Source organism: Prunus dulcis, unplaced genomic scaffold (genome assembly GCF_902201215.1).
Source record: "Prunus dulcis unplaced genomic scaffold, ALMONDv2, whole genome shotgun sequence".
NCBI classification, from domain to species: Eukaryota; Viridiplantae; Streptophyta; class Magnoliopsida; order Rosales; family Rosaceae; genus Prunus; species Prunus dulcis.
This window is the reverse complement of record NW_023010297.1, coordinates 516-24340: the sequence shown is the minus strand read 5'-3', so window position 1 is coordinate 24340 and position 23825 is coordinate 516. Positions and strand designations below refer to the sequence as shown.

At 33.8% G+C, this 23825-nt stretch overlaps 2 protein-coding genes and 1 pseudogene across 3 annotated transcripts; 1 reads left to right on the top strand and 2 right to left on the bottom strand.

Moving 5' to 3' along the window:
* The first annotated feature begins 4 nt into the window (after positions 1 to 4).
* On the top strand, positions 5 to 698 carry LOC117613395 (annotated as a pseudogene).
* Positions 699 to 13912: 13214 nt separating this feature from the next.
* LOC117613394 lies at positions 13913 to 14311 on the bottom strand. The gene has a single exon (XM_034342000.1). The coding sequence runs from the start codon at positions 14309 to 14311 to the stop codon at positions 13913 to 13915; it is 399 nt and encodes a 132-aa protein (XP_034197891.1).
* A 3466-nt stretch (positions 14312 to 17777) lies between these two features.
* LOC117613396 lies at positions 17778 to 19852 on the bottom strand. Of its 2 annotated transcripts, none has more exons than XM_034342002.1 (3): positions 19216 to 19852; positions 18915 to 19024; positions 17778 to 18149 (listed from the first exon to the last, which is right to left on the bottom strand). In XM_034342002.1, the coding sequence occupies exons 1-2, from the start codon at positions 19601 to 19603 to the stop codon at positions 18945 to 18947; spliced, it is 468 nt and encodes a 155-aa protein (XP_034197893.1). In that variant the 5' UTR covers positions 19604 to 19852; the 3' UTR covers positions 17778 to 18149; positions 18915 to 18944. The 2 variants fall into 2 exon arrangements, with proteins under 2 accessions (XP_034197893.1, XP_034197894.1); XM_034342003.1 differs by having other exon boundaries at positions 17778 to 18120; positions 19216 to 19724.
* Positions 19853 to 23825: the final 3973 nt, after the last annotated feature.

The window sequence follows — 23825 nt, the reverse complement described above, 5'->3', positions numbered from 1 at the left end:
TAGAATTGTCGTGGCGGATGTGAATGACCACCGTTTATCTGTTGCAAAGGCTCTTAGTGCACATGAGATCGTCAAAGTTTCCACAAATATTGAGGTACATGCTGCTGTCGCATGTTCGGGATTTGTAGGGTGACATCAACCCTTTTTTTAATGAGTTTATGTAAATTATTTTGAAGGAGGTTGCTGAAGAAGTTGCTAAAATAAAAGAAGCTATGGGAACTCGAGTGTATGTAAGCTTCGATTGTGCAGGGTTTAATAAAACCATGGCGACAGCTCTGAGTGCTACTGGTTCCGGTGGCAAAGTTTGCCTTGTGGGAATGGCCCAGAGAGAGTTGACTCTCCCACTCACTTCAGCTGCTGCCAGGTATAAATTGATTAATTCATTTGCTCAGTTTGTAAAACTATTTGTATTGTATTTGGTGTCATATCTCTAATAGAGGCATGAGACATGACTCATTTGTGACACGCATTCTTCGTATTATTTAAGATTTCATGATTTTAATACAGAGAGGTCGATGTGATTAAAATTTTTTGATACAAGAACACGTGGCCCTTGTGCCTTGAATTGTTGAGAAGTAGTAAGGTTGATGTGAAGCCCCTTATAACACATCGTTTTGGATTCTCTCAAAAGGAAGTGGAAAAAGCATTTGAAACCAGCGCTGGTGGAGGCAACCATTAAGGTCATATTTAATCTGTAAAATTGGCTCTAGGAAATGGAGCCAATCTTTGGTGAAATTTTTGTTGTGCTTTGTTTGCCCAATAATCGGGGTTTGTCCGGGTGTTATATTTATAATTAGCCCATTTTAAACCCATCTTAGTCGAGTACAAGTTTCTGTTGTAAATAATAATAATAATAATAATAAATAACTATTAAAAGGACCAATGAGTAAATATTTATATAATTAATTTTGTACTATTTCAACTCTACAAACTAGTAAAATTTTGTTTAGTAATCATTAAAAAATTTGGCAAGTTACAACTGAAAAGTTCAGTCACTAGATAATATTTTAATATAATATATATAATATTTTAAATATATATAAAAAAGACCTGTATTAAACATGAAAGTGGTAAATTATTCATACGGGTAATAATTCTAGAAAAGTAAAAAATGAAAATGGGACAATAGAGACTTGGGTAATGTCCTAATAGCAATGGATAATGCTCTAAACTACTCTTATCGATAAACGAAAATCGGGAAAAAAATTTAAAAGAAAAAAAAGGATCCCAATATATGTATAAGGATCGAATATACTTTTTTTAAATAAAAAAAATAGAATAAAAAATCAGAAAAACAGAGTACGCCCGGCTATATTTTTATACAAAAAATAAAAAATAAAAAGAGTATAGCCGCCTTGAAAAACGAGTACAGCCGCGGCTATAAGTTTTTAAAAAATAAAAAAATCTGCGTATAGCCGGCCGGCGGCTATTAAAAAAAGGACCTGTCTTGCGATTCGTCGGCAAGGTAAGTACAGCCGTTCGGCCGTGCGGCTATATATAACAACCACATCAAAAAATGACAATAAAAAAGGATTGCACATATTTAAGATTCAATCTATTATAAAGACAGCGTTCCTGCATTCATCTGAAGTAAATCGATGTGGTAAACAATGCATTGAATTGACTGATAAAGGTTAACTCTTTAAACATGTCAATGATAAAAACTCTAGATTGAGAGTTTGGAAGTGTTCCAAATTATGTCCAGTAAATGATCTTCTTGCTTCTTCTTCTTCTTTGCATTTTTGCTTGATTTGCCAGAACACAGGAACCAACTGATAAACAGAGCAATGAAGAACACACAAAGATCACTCTCATACAACCTCTATCTTCTAGAACAACAAATCAAGAGCACACAACAAAGAATAGAATTGAGCACAGCAGACTAAGTTCTAGAAAGAAAGGAGGAAACAGCTAAGCTTCATCACTACTGTACACTTATCAATATCTCCATCTTCTCTGTAACAAACTTTAGTCTAGATATTTCCATTTCAAATGTATATATATAGACAACTGTAAAATCTCATAATAATTGAATATATAATTTCAATTCTTACAAAACCTAAATTTCTCCTTCTTCTTGCTCTTCTTTCACCAACTGATGGCTTGTTCTTCTACCTCTTTACCTCAAATATTACTTGAGACGCAGAGTTGGTTTAAAATTCACAGAGACGCTATTCATTCCACTATATAACTTCTCATTCATGAACCCTTTTTGCAAAGGTACCCTTTTGTCTTTGGAAAATACACACTCCTTTTCTCCGGTTTTCACACCACTCCTTTTTTTTTCAGTTATTCATCTCATGTACCTTTTCTTATCGCAGGGTTGTTCCTTAGTCGTGCTCAATCATGATGATATATATTTCAGACACAGTGAGGCCCTTCCTTATTTTACAGATGGAGTATCTAGCAGACATTCTGATAAGTGCATGGGAAGGTATGTGCTGGAACACATTTTGTCACTTCACCAGATTGAATTTTCTGTAAAATAGCTTCTCTAATATGGAAAAAGCAAGAGTCTATTTCCTTTCTAATATGGAACAGTCCTATAGTGAGTTCACTGGTTTTCACCCCATGGTTTTTCATTTGATGCATCTCTTCACCAAGATAGATTGCTAGAAACTAGAAACTATGTCTGTCAAATCATTCATGTATGGTCCCCTCTCGTCATTTGTGGTTACTTACTTTTTGAGTCTTGGTTGTTATGGAAATGAATAATCTGCTACTTAAACTTTTAACATATGCTTATGCTCTGCTGATCCTCTGGTTGGTATTTAGTTTTGTTTTTTGTTTTTATGTGTTATGCTCATACATATGCTAGTTGCTTTGTGTCATGGTCTTTTTTCTGGATTTTTTTGTTCTCTTCTCTTTTACCTGTCGTATCTTCTCCGCCGAGTCCACTAGATCACAATCCTGTGTTAGCAATTGAAAATTTGTGAGAACTATTTCCATTAGTATTGCTTGCTGGCTTGCTGCTGGTGACCTGCCAATTATGCCTGTAGCAAGGGTACTTTTCCTGTCTAGTATTACTTCCCAAAAGTCTCACCTTCATGGTTTTGATATCCATACAATTGAACGAGATTACGAAAGTTATGATCCTCGTTGTTCTTGTTGGTTGCAGTTGACAGTCCTGCAAGACTTTGAAGGGCATTTACAAATGCATCACGGAAACCTTGAAGGGCTTTAAATATATTTTCATATTGCACCAACAATAAAAATATAGATTTCTCTGTAGGCTTACCATTTGCGATGCCTTTTGTGAAAGTCCCACATCAAAAATACACACTCATATAAAGGTGTTTATAAACAAAGCAATATGATAGTCAAGTAAGTGCTGTTAACATTGGGGAGTTGAGCTAATAGCCTTGGCTATGGGCTTGGATTTCATTAATAATAATTATATTAATCAAAGACTTGGGCCTTGGGCAATGGAACAAAAGTAAAGAAACTAATTCTATACTCCGAAAAGTTTTTACAACAAAAAATAATAATTTTTTTCTCAAGAATAAAGAGTATATCCGGGAGGCTATACTATTTCTTGAAAAAACAAGAAAAAAGAATCTGGTATAGTCCGGCACCAACGCCTGTGCGCCACGTGTCAATTAATTAGAAACACACGGCTATACTCTTTTTAAAAACAATTAAGGAAAAACTGAGTATAGCCGTGCGGCTATACTCTTTTAAAAATATATGTTATTTTTATTCAATAATATGTGAGAATATGTACATAATACGTGAATTTTGTGTGTTTTATTGAAATTTTTGTAAAAAATACGCGTATTAAACATAAGAAATACGTGCGAATGTGTATAATACACTAAACATGAAAGTAAAAAAGATCTTTACACGTATAATAATTATGGAAAAGTGAAAAATCGAAAAGGGACAATAGTTAGTCGAGTAATGGCCCAATAGTAACAGATTGGGCTCTTGGGATATGAAGAAATATAATTAAGGCACCCAAACGATTTCACACAACACATAATAAATAGAAATTAATTATTTTGTGCACTTTTTCTTTAATTTTTTTTGTATTAAATAGTAATTAAAATATAATTACAAATTAAAGTAATTCAAAAAGGATAAGATATTACTTAATTACATAAAATAAATTAAATAGGGATGCCCAATAAAAAGAGTAAAGAAACTAATTTTACTTCAAAAAGTTTTTAAAACAAAAAAAATAATTTTTTTTTAAAGAATAAAAAGTATAGCCGCACGGCTATACTATTTATAACATAAAAAAGACCAGCCCAGAGCATAGGCCCACGTTTCAAAAGGGTATAGCCGGACGACTGTACTATTTTCTAAAAAAAAAAAAGGAAAAACGTGTATAGCCGCCCAGCTATACTATTTCTTGAAAAAAAAAAAACAAAAAGAATCTGGTGTAGCCCGGCCCCAGTGCCTATTCGCCACGTGTCATCCAAGTAGAAACGCAAGGCTATACTCTTTTTAAAAACAATTAAGGAATAACTGAGTATAGCCGTGCGGCTATACTCTTTTAAGAATATATATGTTATTTTTATTCAATAATATGTCAGAATATGTACATAATACGTGAATTTTGTGTGCTTTGTTGAAATGTTTGTAAAAAATACTTGTATTAAACATGAGAAATACGTGCGAACGTGTATAATACACTAAACGTGAAAGTAAAAAAGATCTTTATACGTACAATAATTCTGAAAAAGTAAAAAATCGAAAAGGGACAATAGTTAGTCGATTAATGGTCCAATAGTAACGGATTGGGCTCTTGGGATATCAAGAAATTTAATTAAGATACCCAAACGACTTCACAAAACACATAATAAATAGAAATTTATGCACTTTTTCTTTAACTGTTTTGTATTAAATAGTAATTAAAATATAATTACGAATTAAAGTAATTCAAAAAGGATAAGATATTACTTAATTACATAAAATAAATTAAAGAGGGAGGCCCAAAAAAGAGAGTAAAGAAACTAATTTTATACTCCAAAAAGTTTTTAAAACAAAAAAATAAATTTTTTTTAAAGAATAAAACGTATGGCCGCACGGCTATACTATTTATAACATAATAAAGACCAGCCCAGAGCATAGGCCCACGTGTCAAAACGGTAGAGCCGGGCGGCTGTAATATTTTCTAAAAAAATAAGGAAATACAAGTATAGCCACATGGCTATACTATTTCTTGAAAAAAAAAACAAAAAGAATCCGTTAGAGCCCGGCCCCAGCGCCTGTTCGCCACTTGTCATCCAAGTAGAAACGCACGGCTATACTCTTTTTAAAAACAATTAAGGAAAAACTGAGTATAGCCGTGCGGCTATACTCATTTAAAAATATATATGTTATTTTTATTCAATAATATGTGAGAATATGTACATAATACGTGAATTTTGTGTGCTTTATTGAAATTTTTGCAAAAAATACGTGTATTAAACATGAGAAATACGTGCGGACGTGTATAATACACTAAACGTGAAAGTAAAAAGGATCTTTATACATATAATAATTATGGAAAAGTAAAAAATCGAAAAGGGACAATAGTTAGTCAAGTAATGGCCCAATAGTAACAGATTGGGCTCTTGGGATATGAAGAAATATAATTAATGCACCCAAACGATTTCACACAACACATAATAAATAGAAATTAATTATTTTGTGCACTATTTCTTTAATTTTTTTGTATTAAATAGTAATTAAAATATAATTACAAATTAAAGTAATTCAAAAAGGATAAGATATTACTTAATTACATAAAATAAATTAAAGAGGGAGGCCCAAGAAAAAGAGTAAACAAACTAATTTTATACTCCAAAAAGTTTTTAAAACAAAAAAAATAAAGTTTTTTTAAATAATAAAAAGTACAGCCGCACGGATATACTATTTATAACATAAAAAAGACAACATAAAAAAGACTAGCCCAGAGCATAGGCCCACGTTTCAAAAGGGTACAGCCGGACGGCTGTACTATTTTTTTAAAAAAATAAGGAAAAACGAGTATAGCTATTTCTTGAAAATAACAAAGAGAATCTGGTATAGCCCGGCCCCAGCGCCTGTTCGCCACGTGTCATCCAAGTATAAACGCACGGCTATACTCTTTTTAAAAACAATTAAGGAATAACTGAGTATAGCCGTGCGGCTATACTCTTTTAAAAATATATATGTTATTTTTATTCAATAATATATCAGAATATGTACATAATACGTGAATTTTTTGTGTTTTATTGATATTTTTGTAAAAAATACGCGTATTAAACATGAGAAATATGTGCGAACGTGTATAATACACTAAACGTGAAAGTAAAAAAGATCTTTATACGTATAATAATTATGGAAAAGTAAAAAATCGAAAAGGGACAATAGTTAGTCGAGTAAAGGCCGAATAGTAACAGATTGGGCTCTTGGGATATGAAGAAATATAATTAAGGCACCCAAACGATTTCACACAACACATAATAAATAGAAATCAATTATTTTGTGCACTTTTTCTTTAATTGTTTTGTATTAAATAGTAATTAAAATATAATTACAAATTAAAGTAATTCAAAAAGGATAAGATATTACTTAATTACATAAAATAAATTAAAAAAGGCCAAGAAAAAAGAGTAAAAGAAACTAATTTTATACTCAAAAAAGTTTTTAAAACAAAAAAAAAATTTTTTTTAAAAGAATAAAAAAAAATGCATATATACTCTTTATAACATAAAACCATATTTAAAAAAAGACCAAGGACAAACCCCGTTCAAAGATTTTAAGGACAGCTGTATCTATTTTTTAAAAAATAAGGAAAAGCAGAGTATAAGTAGGCCCATTTCTCTTATTTCTTGAAAAAAAAAAAACAAAAAGAATCTGGTATAGCCCGGCCCCAGTGCCTGTTCGCCACGTGTCATCCAAGTTGAAACCGGCTACACACTTTTTAAAAACAATTAAGGAAAAACTGAGTATAGCCGTGCGGCTATACTCTTTTAAAAATATATATGTTATTTTTATTCAATAATATGTGAGAATATGTATATAATATGTGAATTTTGTGTACTTTATTGAAATTTTTGTAAGAAATACGCGTATTAAACATGAGAAATACGTGCGAACGTGTATAATACACCAAACGTGAAAGTAAAAAAGATCTTTATACGTATAATAATTATGGAAAAGTAATAAATCGAAAAGGGACAATAGTTAGTCGAGTAATGGCCCAATAGTAACAGATTGGGCTCGTGGGATATGAAGAAATATAATTAAGACACCCAAACGATTCCACAAAACACATAATAAATAGAAATTAATTATTTTGTGCACTTTTTCTTTAATTTTTTTTGTATTAAATAGTAATTAAAATATAATTACAAATTAAAGTAATTCAAAAAGGATAAGATATTACTTAATTACATAAAATAAATTAAAAGAGGGAGGGCCAAGAAAAAGAGTAAAGAAACTAATTTTATACTCCAAAAGAGTTTTTAAAACAAATTTTTTTTTATTTTATAGAATAAGAAGTGTAGCCGCACGGCTATACTATTTATAACATAAAAAAGACCAGCCCAGAGCATAGGCCCACGTGTCAAAAGGGTACAGCCGGGCGGCTGTACTATTTTCTAAAAAAAATAAGGAAAAACGAGTATAGCCGCGCAACTATACTATTTCTTGAAAAAAACAAACAAAAAGAATCTGGTATAGCCCGGCCCCAGTGCCTGTTCGCCACGTGTCATCCAAGTAGAAACGCACGGCTACACACTTTTTAAAAACAATTAAGGAAAAACTGAGTATAGCCGTGCGGCTATACTCTTTTAAAAATATATATGTTATTTTTATTCAATAATATGTGAGAATATGTATATAATACGTGAATTTTGTGTGCTTTATTGAAATTTTTGTAAGAAATACACGTATTAAACGTGAGAAATACGTGCGAACGTGTATAATACACTAAACGTGAAAGTAAAAAAGATCTTTATACGTACAATAATTCTGAAAAAGTAAAAAATTAAAAAGGGACAATAGTTAGTCGAGTAATGGCCCAATAGTAACAGATTGGGCTCTTGGGATATCAAGAAATTTAATTAAGACACCCAAATGTCTGCACAAAACACATAATAAATAAAAATTAATTATTTTGTGCACTTTTTCTTTAACTGTTTTGTATTAAATAGTAATTAAAATATAATTACGAATTAAAGTAATTCAAAAAGGATAAGATATGACTTAATTCCAGAAAATAAATTAAAGAGGGAGGCCCAAAAAAGAGAGTAAAGAAACTAATTTTATACTCCAAAAAGTTTTTAAAACAAAAAAAATAAATTTTTTTTTAGAGAATAAAAAGTATAGCCGCACGGCTATACTATGTACCCAGAGCATAGGCCCACGTGTCAAAAAGGTATAGCTGGGCTGCTGTACTATTTTCTAAAAAAAATAAGGAAAAACGAGTATAGCCGACCGGCTATACTATTTCTTGAAAAAAAAAAAAGAATCTGGAATAGCCCGGCCCCTGTGCCTGTGCGCCACGTGTCAATCAATTAGAAACGCACGGCTATACACTTTTTAAAAACAATTAAGGAAAAATTGAGTATAGCCGTGCGGCTATACTCTTTTAAAAATATATATATATCTTATTTTTATTCGATAATATGTGAGAATATGTATATAATACGTGAATTTTGTGTGCTTTATTGAAATTTTTGTAAGAAATACGCGTATTAAACATGAGAAATATGTGCGAACGTGTATAATACACTAAACGTGAAAGTTAAAAAGATCTTTATACGTATAATAATTATGGAAAAGTGAAAAATCAAAAAGGGACAGTAGAGGGTCGAGTAATGGCCCAATAGTAACAGATTGGGCTCTTGGGATATGAAGAAATATAATTAAGACACCCAAACGATTTCACAAAACACATAATAAATAGAAATTAATTAGTTTGTGCACTTTTTCTTTAATTTTTTTGTATTCAACAGTAATTAAAATATAATTACGAATTAAAGTAATTCAAAAAGAATAAGATATTACTTAATTACATAAAATAAATTAAAGAGGGAGGCCCAAGAAAAAGAGTAAAGAAACTAATTTTATACACCAAAAAGTTTTTAAAACAAAAAAAATAAATTTTTTTTTTAAAGAATAAGAAGTGTAGCCGCACGGCTATACTATTTATAACATAAAGAAGACGAGCACAGAGCATAGGCCCACGTGTCAAAATTGTACAGCCGGACGGCTGTGCTATTTTGTAAAAAAAAATAAGGGAAAACGAGTATAGTCGTGCGGCTATACTATTTCTTGAAAAAAAAGAGAAAAAGAATCTGGTATAGCCCGGCCCCAGCGCCTGTTCGCCACGTGTCATCCAAGTAGAAACGCACGGCTATATTCTTTTTAAAAAAATTAAGGAAAAACTGAGTATAGCCGTGCGGCTATACTCTTTTAAAAATATATATGTTATTTTTATTCAATAATATGTGAGAATATGTATATAATAGGTGAATTTTGTGTGCTTTATTGAAATTTTTGTAAGAAATATGCGTATTAAACATGAGAAATACGTGCGAACGTGCGTAATACACTAAACGTGAAAGGAAAAAAGATCTTTATGCGTACAATAATTCTCAAAAAGTAAAAAATTGAAAAGGGACAGTAGTTAGTCGAGTAATGGCCCAATAGTAACGGATTGGGATCTTAGGATATCAAGAAAGTTAATTAAGACACCAAACGACTTCACAAAACACATAATAAATAGAAATTAATTATTTTGTGCACTTTTTCTTTAACTGTTTTGTATTAAATAGTAATTAAAATATTATTACGAATTAAAGTAATTCAAAAAGGATAAGATATTACTTAATTGTAGAAAATAAATTAAAGAGGGAGGCCCAAAAAAGAGAGTCAAGAAACTAATTTTATACTCCAAAAAGTTTTTAAAACAAAAAAAAAATTTTTTTTTTTTAAAGAATAAAGAGTATAGCCGCACGGCTATACTATTTATAATATAAAAAAGGCCAGCCCAGAGCATAGCCCAACGTGTCAAAAGGGTACAGCCGGACGGCTGTACTATTTTCTTAAAAAAATAAAGAAAAACGAGTATAGCCGACCGGCTATACTATTTCTTGAAAAAAAAAAAACAAAAAGAATCTGGTATAGCCCGGCCCCAGTGCCTGTTCGCCACGTGTTATCCAAGTAGAAACGCACGGCTATACTCTTTTTAAAAACAATTAAGGAAAAACTGAGTATAGCCATGCGGCTAGACTCTAAATATATATGTTATTTTTATTCAATAATATATGAGAATACGTAGGTAATACGTAATTTTGTGTGCTTTATTGAAATTTTTGTAAAAAATACTCGTATTAAACATGCGAAATACGTGCGGACGTGTATAATACACTAAACGTGAAAGTAAAAAAGATCTTTATACGTATAATAATTCTGGAAAAGTAAAAAATCGAAAAGGGACAATAGTTAGTCGAGTAATGGCCCAATAGTAACAGATTGGGCTCTTGGGATATGAAGAAATATAATTAAGACACCCAAACGATTTCACAAAACACATAATAAATAGAAATTAATTATTTTGTGCACTTTTTCTTTAATTTTTTTGTGTTAAATAGTAATTAAAATATAATTACGAATTAAAGTAATTCAAAAAGGATAAGATATTACTTAATTACATAAAATAAATTAAAGAGGGATGCCCAAGAAAAAGAGTAAAGAAACTAATTTTATACCCCAAAAAGTTTTTAAAACAAAAAAATTAATTTTTTTTTAAAGAATAAGAAGTGTACCGCACGGCTATACTATTTATAACATAAAAAAGACCAGCCCAGAGCATAGGCCCCACGTGTGATAACGGTACAGCCGGGCGGCTGTACTATTTTCTAAAAAAAAAGGAAATACGAGTATAGCCGCGCGGCTATACTATTTCTTGAAAAAAAAAAACAAAAAGAATCTGGTGTAGCCCTGCCCCAGTGCCTGTTCGCCACGTGTCATCCAAGTAGAAACGCACGGCTATACTCTTTTTAAAAGAAATTAAGGAAAAACTGAGTATAGCCGTGCGGTTATACTCTTTGAAGAATATATATGTTATTTTTATTCAATAATATGTGAGAATATGTACATAATACGTGAATTTTGTGTGCTTTATTGAAATTTTTGTAAAAACATACGCGTATTAAAAGTGAGAAATATGTGCAGACGTGTATAATACACTAAACATGAAAGTAAAAAAGATCTTTATGCGTATAATAATTCTGGAAAAGTAAAAAATCGAAAAGGGACAATAGTTAGTCGAGTAATGGCCCAATAGTAACAGATTGGGCTCTTGGGATATGAAGAAATATAATTAAGAAACCCAAACTATTTCACAAAACACATAATAAATAGAAATTAATTATTTTGTGCACTTTTTCTTTAATTTTTTTGTATTAAATAGTAATTAAAATATAATTACTAATTAAAGTAATTCAAAAAGGATAAGATATTACTTAATTACATAAAATAAATTAAAGAGGGAGGCCCAAAAAAAAGAGTAAAGAAACTAATTTTATACTCCAAAAAGTTTTTAAAACAAAAAAAATAATTTTTTTAAAAAGAATAAACAGTATAGCCGCACGGCCATACTATTTATAACATAAAAAGACCGGCCCAGAGCATAGGCCCACGTGTCAAAAGGGTAAAGCCGGGCGGCTGTACTGTTTTCGAAAAAAAATGAGTATAGCCGCCTGGCTATACTATTTCTTGAAAAAAAGAAAGAAAATAATCTGGTATAGCCTGGCCCCAGCGCCTGTTCGCCACATGTCAACCAAGTCTCTTTTTAAAAACTATTAAGGAAAAACTGAGTATAGCCGTGTGGCTATATTCTTTTAAAAAGAGGTAGGCCCAAAAAAAAGAGTAAAGAAATTAATTTTATACTCCAAAAAGTTTTTAAAACAAAAATAATAATTTTTTTTTAAAGAATAAAAAGTAATTCAAAAATTATAGGAGACGTGATTTGTTTAAAAATATGGATGTATTATTGAAAAATACGTGCGTACGTGTATAATAGAATATTAAAATGGGGAAAATAAAGACTCGGTTAATGGCTTGTGGATATATGAAACTAGAACCATATGATGCTCAATGGAATAGTAGAAATAGGTGCAGACATGAAAGGAGTTCGTTATTGCAAAGTACCTTGCCTGCTAGAGGTGCTGTTGATTGTCTTATTTAAAAATTTGTTGTTTCTGTCTGTAAGGATAGCATCTTGGCCTTTGAAACAGATTATGGCTAAGATTACTGCTGAGGTATTATTAGGTAGTTAAAGACTAGATTGTTTAACGTAAAGCGTGTTTTGTCTGACCATCTATATTATAAGGCAGGATGCCTTTAGCTCAGCTGAGATTCTTCTCTGTGTTCATGTTCCTTTTTCCTGTCTTAGAAAACTTTCAATTTCTTCATTGGTAATTGGCGATTGTCATAGGTTCTTTTGATAGATATTGGTTTTGTTGAATAATTTATATACTTGGTGTACGTTAAGTGTTTGGAAGGCTAATGGCACAAGGTTGTGATGGCAGATTAAGAGGGCGACAGAGTCTGCTGGAGGTTGTGTGAAAGACTTCATCGTTGGATCAAAAGGCAACCTGAAAGAGAAATTGAGAAGCTGGCCCTTAACAGTGCCAAGGAATATCATTAGTCTTTTTTCTACTGTTCTTGTTAGTTTATGTGGTGATATTTGGACCTTATGTGGTAATATTTCATGTTTTGTTTCATTTCATGTATGATCTTCAACTTGCTGCTGAGATAAAACCAAATTCAGTATGGATATGATTCTTGGGCATTTGAGCAGTGTTTTATAATTTTGGAATCCTTTGCATTATTTGGAAAGTGCAGTGACCATTATGGATATGAAATGGTCACATAACGGTATGGTGCAGTGACCATTATGGATATGAAATGGTCACATAACGGTAGGATATGATGTCCATATATTTGCATTACTCCAGTGTTTTGATCATTTCCATATATTTGAGCAGTGTTTTATAATTTTGGAATCCTTTGCCCGGCTATACGTTAATTTTTAGAGTATAAGTATAGCCGTGCGGCTATATATTTAAAATATTTTATTTATAGAGTATAGCCGACCGGCTATACTACAATAAAAATACGGATTTCTCTATAGGCTTATATTTTGAGGTGTCCTTTGTGAAAATCCCACATCGAAAATCCACACTCCAATAAAGGTGTTTATAAACAAAGCACCTGATATGCATAAGAATATGTATAGTTATTGCATTTGCTATAATATACCTCAATGGTGACTTACGTAAGCACCTGATATGCATGATTTTCAAGTTCACGCATCATTGTTTTACATAAGCACTTGGGATTTTATTTTGTTGCAAATTTAGAAAATCTGCCTCCTTTTTAGTGGAGTTTATTTCGCCTGTGTATGTTCCCAATCAAATGTTATTACGAAGTGTCAAAATACAGATGATCTGTCCACATTCCAGTTTTCTTTTTCCTTGCAAAAGGAATTGAACCTAAAATCTACAAAAATAACCTCATCTAATACTACTTGAGCTGCATTCATCATTTGGTTTGCTAATTTACTTTTTTTATTAGAAGATGGTGTCCTGCATTTCCCTTTGAAGAGGAACTAGGAAATATTGCTAAACTTTTTTTTTCCCATTGATGGTTACACAGTTGTTTTTGGGCAAAGGAAGAAAGAAAGGATTTCAATGATGTATGAGAGAGAGAGAGAGAGAGAGAGAGAGAGGGAGAGAGAGAGAGAGACTTATTTTAATGAGATTAATTAGCTGTTATTCTCCTTCAAATACATATCACAATCCTGAATCCTCCAAAACCAAAGCAACTTAAATGGCACCAGAAGGTAAAAACTCTGCATGACTATGTGACTAATTGAAAACAGAATCAACTTATTTCCTCTGAGAACTATCCTCTCAACTGCATATTACTGCTTTGACCCACCTGCTTTTGGAGATGCAGCATTTGCACAGTTGCTGTTGATCAATGGAGGAAATGAAGGAAAGAATGGGAACATTTTCAGCAAGCAATTCTGGTCAATTGCTTGGAAGGCCTTGCAACAAGCAGGGCCTACTACAAATTTACCAGTAGAGATTGAGGTATAAATTTCCCATGCACACCCTGGAACGTTCTTAAGTGAAGACCAACACTTTGCTATGTCATCCGGGTTCCCTGGCAGCGGCAACCCTGGGATCCCTGGTGGCAATAGGCCTGGGATCGGTGGAAAGAGAGACAATGCTGGTGGGGGTGGTACATGCGCCAGGCCGGTTGCAACACATGCTGCCATTAGCAGTAGTGAAAATATTGCTTCAACTTTTGTAGACATGGTTATTGGCAAACCTGGAACTCTTACTTTGCACTATATCTGAAAAGGGTTAGCTAGATTGGCTTTGTTGATGGTTGGAGAGAAGAGGGTAAGGATTTATATAAGAGCAATGAGCCTGAGCTAAGTTGAAGACTTTGATGCTCAGGTAACTGGGTTACAAATGGAATTAAATTGTATTTAGTTATATTGCAGTTTTTATTTTACTTTAATGAGCATTATTAAGTAACATTATAACTGTTTGCCATAGTGTTTCTGATCTGAGACCATATGAGCTTCAAAAGTTATAACGACCCTGCAAAAGTTTATTTCAATTTATCCTCTATTTAGTTTGACTCCAACACAAGCTCTTGCTTTACTTTTGGCCACATCACAAGCGTTATTGCTCTCACCAAAATGGACTAAAACCCTTTAGTTTGGGACACTGATACTTGTCATGCATGGCTTTGGTGCAATAGTTTCTAAGGAAGAAGCCTATGATCTTAAAGACCTGAATATTCATACCTTATCAAGTTGGAAAAAGAACAGGCTTCATTTTTTTTCGTCATTGGTGTACACATATGGATTCATACTTCTAGTATGCTAAGAGAAGATGGGAAAATTCTTGCATATAATCAGCGTATGTATACACCATCACTCTCACATTCAACATCTCAAATGCACTATACACCCGTTATATACAAAACTTTCACTTGAGGAGGATATTTTGTGGATCGACCAAAATATAAGCCAACTTTGTTTACCCTAGTCCCCGAAATTTTTCGTTCTTTACTGAGTAGCGAAAGTAAGGCAATGCAAATCTACTTTAGCTACTGTTGAAAATACCGAGGATAGAAAAAAAAAAAAAAAAAAAAGGAGTTAAAGACAGGATTTTACTACCATAAAATACTAGGATGAGTTCATAACATTTTCTTTGTTTGGACGAAAATGTTGCAGGTTAAAAACCCATGTATGCATACCATACAGGAATCTGTATAGTTGTTGCAGTTGCTATAATGGACCTCCTTGGTGACTTAATGTCTGATGTGCATGATTTCCAAGTTCAAGCATCATTGTTTTCAATTTCCTCAATTTAATAACCATTTATCTGAATTTAGGATGTGTGTTTCAAATTCAGAAGAAAAGAAAAGTGCCTCCGATTTAGTGGAATTTATACCCCGAATCCCAATAAAATGTTATTGCAAAGTTACAAGCCAATGCCGCTTGATCTGAACTCTAAAAAAATATCTCATCTCATCCCAATATCAGGAGCTAAATTTTATGGGCAAATTAGAAACTCAAGTATTTTGGTAATGGAAAGCCACAAAAAATCTTGAGTTTCTCTTGGAAGAGGAACTAGGAAATATGCAAAATTTTCCCACTTATGGCAGCACAGTTGTTCTTATGGCCAGGAAGGAAGAAAATATTTAATTGGAAGTATATTGGACCAGCAACATGCTGACCCATCTTGACACTGTTTTATGGACTAACACTCGCCACAATCATCTCATCATGTGAACAACACATAACCGGTAAATATGAAAGGGGAAGCGTATACAATCACCCTACCCCGGTAATTTGAGAGAGAGAGAGAGAGAGAGAGAGAGTCTTAGTGCAATAAGATTCATCAGATATTATTCTCTTAAAAATATTCATCACGATTCACAACCTAAGCAAAACTCAAGGTATACGTAAAACTTGCATGACAATGACTAATCGAGAACAAAAATATAATTTTTTGCCTGCAAGAACTATCCTCTCAATTGCCCACTACTGTTTTGACCCAACTGCTTTAGAAGCATCAACATTCCCTGGAGCACAGTCTCCCTGGGGCAATGGAGGGAAGAAAGGAGGGAGCAATTTAGCCAAGCAATTCGCATCAATTGATTGGAAAGCCTTGCAACAAGCAGGGCCTACTGAGAGTTTCCCAGTAAAGATTGAGCCATAAATTTCCCATACACAACCCGGAATGCCCTGAAGTGAAGACCAACACTCTGCTTCTATGTCACCCTGTTTCCCTGGTGGCAATAGGCCTGGGATCCCTGGTGGCAAGAAGCCTGGTACCCCTGGTGGCAAGAAGCTTGGGACCCCTGGTGGCAATAGGCCTGGGATTGTTGGAGCCCCCGGTGGCAAAAAGCTTGGAGCCCCCGGTGGCAAAAAGCTTGGAGCCCCTGGTGGCAAAATGCTTGGGGCCCCGGGTGGCAATAGGCCTGGGATCGTCGGAGAGGGCGAGGGTGGCACATCCGCCAGCACAGTTGCAGCACATGCTGCCATTAGCAGTAGTGAAAATATTGCTCGAGCTTCTCTAGACATGGTTTTGTCAAAGTTGGAACTCTCAGTTTTATTTTTATATTAGGTCAGAGAAAGGGAAGCTAGAGTGGCTCTGTGGCATGTTGGAGAGAGGGTAAGAGGATTTATAGAAGAGCAATGAGATCGGAACCATGAAGATTTTAATGCGGAGATGGGTAGGTTACAAATGGAATTAAATTTTGTTTTAGTTTCTGTGCAGTTCTTATTCCATATACTGATCCTCCTCACAACATATCAGGTGAGATAAAGAATACACATAAGTTTCTGATCAAAAGAATTTTCTTTAGTTTCTGCATCAGTTTATTTCATTAAACTCTCCATTTATTGTCTCCAATCCTTTAGAAAATCACCAGTATAAATAGTAGCCTAAATCTTATTCATCCATAGATAGGTTTAGTCACCAAAAATGGCTTAATTTTCGTTGCTTTCATTCATATATGACTTCTGAATCTCACAAACCTTTATGATTCTTGTCAAATTGTCAGTTCTGTTTTTTGTCTAAAGGTCATATGGTTTCATACTGGTTGAGAACAATGGAAACCCTCTGGTTTGCTTATGAGACAATGATGTCTTACATGAAGAAAAATTTACATACCCGAGCGAGAGATTGGACAACTGTTCCTACAACACTCATGTGACTTGATGTTAGGGGTGTGTAGGAACAGATGTCCCATCACTCAGGTCAACGTAAATTTTTCCTCCAAAGATGAGAGGTTTTCAAACATGAAACTTGACTTATTGCAGTTTCTATAATAGACCTTGATATGTTTCTTATGTAAGTGCCTCAAAATTAGTTGATGTACCTCAAAATTAGTTTAATAGTTCAGAATAAATTGTACATCGTACACACGTGTTGCATCGGCCTGCCTCAAAATACATATATTAGACCACCAAAAGCGCCACCTAATTCTTAGCAAGGCCATTCAAATAAAATATAACTTGGAATGAGCCTACCAACTACTACCAATCAATCTAAGTCACCACAGACATACACTAGCCCCCCTTCTTGAATGAGAAACAACCCGATCGAACAATTGAAAGAAAAATCTGTTCCAACACATGCTTTTGAACTCCTTCTGAACCCTTTTCCCCCTCGCTACTTTTGAACTATTAACAACACACAGATGATGGCCGGTCAAGCAAAAGAAATTAATCAATGCATCAAGCCAAAACATAATAGTTAATTCCGAAAACGGGCCGAGGTATTATTATATCAATGAACAAAAAGGATTGATGTAATTTTCACTATATTTACACGGACATTCAGATAAAAACTGAAATGTAGATGGTAAACCCAAATAGAGCAAATTAAACATGCAAGGAAGGTACAAATAACATACAATTCAACTGAAATTAAACTACGATAATCAACTGTACATACACGAAGAATAATTACAGTCAACTCCTTTTGGGTTGTGAACTTGAACTCTTGGATAGAAGTCATTCCACCTGGCTAACCAGGTTGCATCTGTACAGCTCTTCACCTTGACGAAATGCCTTTCATCAATGCACCTTTTGTCTTCCTACATACAATTTACAAGACCAGATGAGCCTGCGTATCCCAGCAACCAAGGCATAATTAGCTTTCAAGCAATAGCTTTGCTTAACCAATATTAAAATTGAAGGAACAAGTCCATCTGGAACAGGACAGATATATTTCTGCATAGTTATCAACTGCTTGTCAGGAAAGCAAAACAAATATTCTAAGATAAGCAGCACCTTCATTTGAACCAGGGAGATTAGCCCCCACAACACAGCATCAACTCTTTCCAAGTAAAAATCACCGGCATACTAAAAGATCACATTTGACATTCACTCCAAATCCATTTTCTCACATAAATATATCAATTCAACAATTGATGATTTATTAGCATCCAAATTCAGAGCTTGCACACACCTCTCATGATAATTTAATAAAGGGCTGTGAATTAACCATGGCCTTAAACACCTGATCTGAAGCAGAGTGAACAAGCTCAAAACAGATGTTCCCAACAGAAACTGTAATTCATAATGCTCCATATTGAGGCATTGGTCAACCTACATTGTATTCATAACATATGTTTGCTACTTTAGGGAAGAAAAAGAATTTCTCTTCAGTCATCGTATATGCAGCAGCTTAACTTCTGTAATTATAAACCTTTACTAAATAGCCTCAGTTAATCCAGTTTACCCCCAAATTAGTTTGATTATTTGCAGCCCAAAACATTAAATTCCACCAGATACAATCCAAAATGAATGGCATTGATTTGACTAATTGAGCAAAAACATTTCTTCCAACAATTATAAAATCTGGCAACTGATCTGATATTAAGCTCACCTCAGATGCCGGTTTTGAGAAATACATTGTTCATCCTTCCTCATCTTCAGACTTGGAGGACACGTCATTAGAACTTTGATCCACCGCCTCCATCGGTTGTGGAGATGCACCTACAAATAGAAAGAAAGATAAAGCATAACTCACCTAAATACAGAAAATTCCACAATTCAGAACCAAACCCCAGATGATCAAATTGCACAAAAGAATCAGATACTCCAACTAACAATCCAGGGGAACCCACAATTCAGAAACCTAATTTTGAACAAAACCCAATGAACAGGATTCAAAAACTCAATCAAACCTTCTATGAAGTAAGCAGAAGAAGGCCAGCCTCTAATGGTGGTCATAGACAAGGTCTCCTCCTCAGTCAAAGGGTTGGCCAGCTTATCGACCAACTGAGCCAGACCGGTGGATCTTGACCGGGGCGGTGGGACCCAGTAGGAGGTACCGGGAAGAAACGGGAGCCAATCGGGTGCGGATCGGCGGACCATGATCCGGTGGATGGCGTCCTCAAGCTTTCGCAAAAGGGGATCAGAAGGAGAGTCGGTGGATGAGTCTGTTGTTGGGTCATGGTGAAAAGGAAGGTTGGATTGGGCCCGGAGGGTTATGAGGCGAGAGGAGGAAGACGGCGATGATTTGGATGAGAGGTGGCGGGTTAGGGTAAGGGTTTGAGAGATGGACCTTGCCATTGAGAAAGGAAATTGGGAAGAGAGGAAGGGGAGATTCTGGAGGGTTGTTTGGATAAGAGGAAAATATGAGAGAAAATTTAGGTGTTTGAGAGAGAGAGAGAGAGTGGTAGAAGATGCGAGAGAGTGGAGGAGGAACGAGACTTTAAATACGGTACTACGGACAGTACCGTCAAAAGCTTTTTTTATTAGTGAATTTTTAATGTTATAATTATTGGTTAATGGAGGTTTGAAGAATAGTGGATTCAATTTTCAGGGGTAACTGGGGACGAGTTGGTCAAGTTAGAACAGCCGACGTACTTAATTTTTTATTTTGTTTTTGTTTTTGTTTTTGTTTTTGACACTACGAGATACTTAAGTAAGATTCCAATCCATTATTAGGTAATGCAATGTGTTCATTCCTTGTATTCGACTTCGAACTCCTTTCGATACTTTAGAATATTATCATTCAGTTCATCAAATTAGAATAAATAATAAATTTCACCTCACATCTTTAAAGTTCAAAATGTAAACTGCCAACCACCCAAATAAGACAAACCAAATTTATATAAGACTTCATATATATAGAGTCACACAACTTTCATTACAATGTTGTTAGTATTAATCACACACTTACAGAACTTCCATTATTAACAGCTTGTCATTTTCATTTCGTTTGTGTATATATAAGATAGCCAGCAGACATGCATAATTGTATTATAACACTTAATTTGATGTTGACAAGTTTCTTTTCAAATTATTAGTTGAAATGTTGGGGGAAACTAAATATTAGTATAGAAATATTATTATAAATAGTCAAAATAATTGTCCTTGCCCATGATTATGGACCTTGTGAAGTTGGATATGCTTAGAGGGGTAGAAGTTGTGATTCAAAATGGTAAGGGGTTTCCGTTGTTGCTTCCAGCATGTTTCTTTTACAAATTCATGAAATGCATGATCAACCGCGTGAAAGCTTGAAAGTTTCATCAAATACATGATCAACCAACAGAAAAGTAACACTTAAGCCAACACTGACATGATCAATTACTGCAAATGTGAGTTTAAGAATTCGATTAAACATGAGAAGATTTAGTTGTGATATCAATGAGAGAATTAGTCTAGCTATGTTATTCTTACTTCAGGTATTTCAATGTAGACCCAGTCAATGACCAAAATGTTAGAAAACCCCCTCGTATTACAATTATTGAATTAAAAACTCAATTTTCATTTATTAATTATTTTTTATGACTATTTTGCTTTTGAATGTAAATAATGAAAACTAATTAAAAGTGATTTATTTGATGTATTAGTACTCTCAGATTTTGGATTTGAATTTTGAACATTTATGTTTAAAAAATTTCATAACTTAATGTTTCAATATTGAAATAAAAATAATATTAATATAATTATTGAATCTGCAGAACCACTTCAATATCTATTTTTTGGTTCCTATACACATAGTTTTTGTGAATTCATACGACCGTAAACCAAATATTCTATCCTAGATTTAATGGGGGCTCTAGAATCACATTCACAAAATCCAAAAACTCTACGCATGTAATTAAGGTACACATAATCTACCTAACCAAAAGGTACAAATATGCATTGTTGCCACTATGTACGTTTGACAATGGTGTTATATATATATATATATATATATATATAACACCGCTTCGGCATACCATGATGATGTTCTTCTTCTTGACCATCTTCTCAACTTCAATCAATATGATCAAACTTTCATGTGAAGCGAAAAGGATATTGCAAGAGGAAGAGTGCGAATCAACGGTCTTAAAAGGTAGCAGGGTTACTGGTGGCATATGCCAATGTGGTGTACATCATATCCTAGGAGTACATTATAGTAATGCCATTATTGTAAAAAAGTTTGTGTTTATAATTTTCATGTCTACTAAGTGTACGAGATATTTGTCAACTTATTATGCAGCATACTGCAAAGAGATGGGATGGCTCCTACTTTTCGGACTATTTACTGACTAATCTACGAGCTTCAGTTTCTTGATTAAATTATCAAATTTCATTCAATCACGCAGAGCTAGCACAAAAACTAAAAAGCACAACCTAAACAGAGGATTGTTTTTACATCATAAAATTGAATGCGATAATAAGCAAATAGTATATACCTAACTCAGAGCATCCACAGTTTTACATTCCTATGACACCTCCGAGGTTGTAAATGTGATTTTTGCTCCAGTGGGAAGATGTAAATCTAAATATGTATAATTGATTTCTTTCACCTTTTTCTGCTGTAGGTCCCACTTTTGTCCACTTTTTCTCACATTTTCTTATGTAGGTCCCACCTGCAAGAGATGTAAAAAAAGATGTACATGTGCATCTCATGGTGATGATGCAAATTTACACTTGTTTACACCTCTCAATTGCGGGTGATTCCGATCACAAAAGGTGTATATTTAACATACACCTCATTATACACCTTCCCACTGTGGATGCTCTCACTAGAAACCGACCAAAATTCGACAGAATTTTAACACCACGTGTCTCACAAGATCCAACAGGAATGCAATATTCGCAACAAACAAACAAGGGTTTCACGTTAAAACCAGCAATTTAGTGGTCTCAAAATTATGAATGAGATCAAATAGAGGAAGTAGTTGATCACAGTGGCGGACCTGTGCAGGCGCAAGGAGGTGCACCTGCACCTCCGGTCACCGAAAAAGTCCATTAGAGCAGCTAGAATTGCACCTCTGCTTCAGACCAGAGACGCACGCAACGTGTTTGACGAAATGCCCAAACCACCTGGGCACTGCGCTGCAGCTGCTGCGGGCAAAAAACTGCAAGACCTCCTCTTCTTTTCCTTTAACTTTCGTTAAGCCAACTTCTAAACCCCCTTTGCTTCACTCTCAAAATGCACACAAAACTTGTACTCAATTGGGCTCTACAGAAGCTCAAAGTCCTTACCCAGGCGAAATTCCATCTGGGTATGCTGCATTTCTTCCTCAATGACGTAAATTACATTCAACTTTTAGTTGGTCCAATTGGATTCTTCTCTAAGCAGTGTTCATTAGGAAATGCTACTATGAAACTTTGGTTAGAAGATTGTTTTTTTTTTTTTTTCTTTTCCAACTGGGTATGTTTGATTTTGCTCCAATTAGTGAATTTTGGTCTCTGTAATTTTTTCCTTTGGCTGTCATTGTTAGGACTAATATAGGGTAAGCGGTTGATAGTAGGCAATCCTACTACTTTGAACATGTCAAAGCAGCAAAAAACTAGTTAGAAGCTTGATATAGTTGTACCTATTTGCTTTACTGTGGAACATACAAATAGAAAAAGAAAAAAAAAAGGGGCAATTTGGTGTCTGTTTATAGATTATACTCCTTGTCCCTTGTTGCTGATTTTGATTATGATTTTACATGTATATTGTTTAAATTATAAGGATATTTAGTTGTTTTTATTTTTTTATAGCTCTTAGCTTTTGAAATTGCACATCTCTTAAAAAATTCCTGAGTCCACTGTTAGTTGATCACTTCCAATTCATTAATTTCTCTATTACTAAGTTCCCAATTCATAATTTCCTCCATTCATAATAAACAAACATGCTCTTAGGGTTTTCTTTTTCACCCTGCAGTACTAGTTTGTATCGTATTGTGAAGCATTTATACTTGCAATTTTGAAAATAAACATTGTATGAACAAATTAATTTGAAAATAGACATGGCATCAACATAGGGTATCTGATTTTCCTTCTGGTAGTTGTAGCATGTTGTCTTGTTTGTTTTAATGTCCTCGCTTTTGCTGATTTTTATCGCATTTGCAATAAAAAAATAGAATTTTTATTTGAAAAAGAGTATTAAGTATAACAACCATAAAGACATCGATTTTCATATTTGTTGAATCATATTATATATATATTTATATATATATATATATGTGTGTATGTGTGTGCACGCGCATTCACCGTTTTATATAGAGTCAGTCACACAACTTTCATTACAATGTTGTTAGTATAAGTCAGAGACTCACACAACTTCCACTGTTAACAGCTTGTCATTTTCATTTAGTTTGTGTATATAAGATAGTCACACATAATACATACACATAATTTGATGCATGATACGTATTCACAAAAATTAACGAGTTTCTTTTCAAATTTTAAGTTGAAATATTGGGGGGAACTAAAGATTAGTTAAAATATTGTAAATTAGTTGTCCTTGTGGGTGATAGGGGAGGGAAACAAAACAAACTAAGATTAAGCTGGATCTAAATACAAC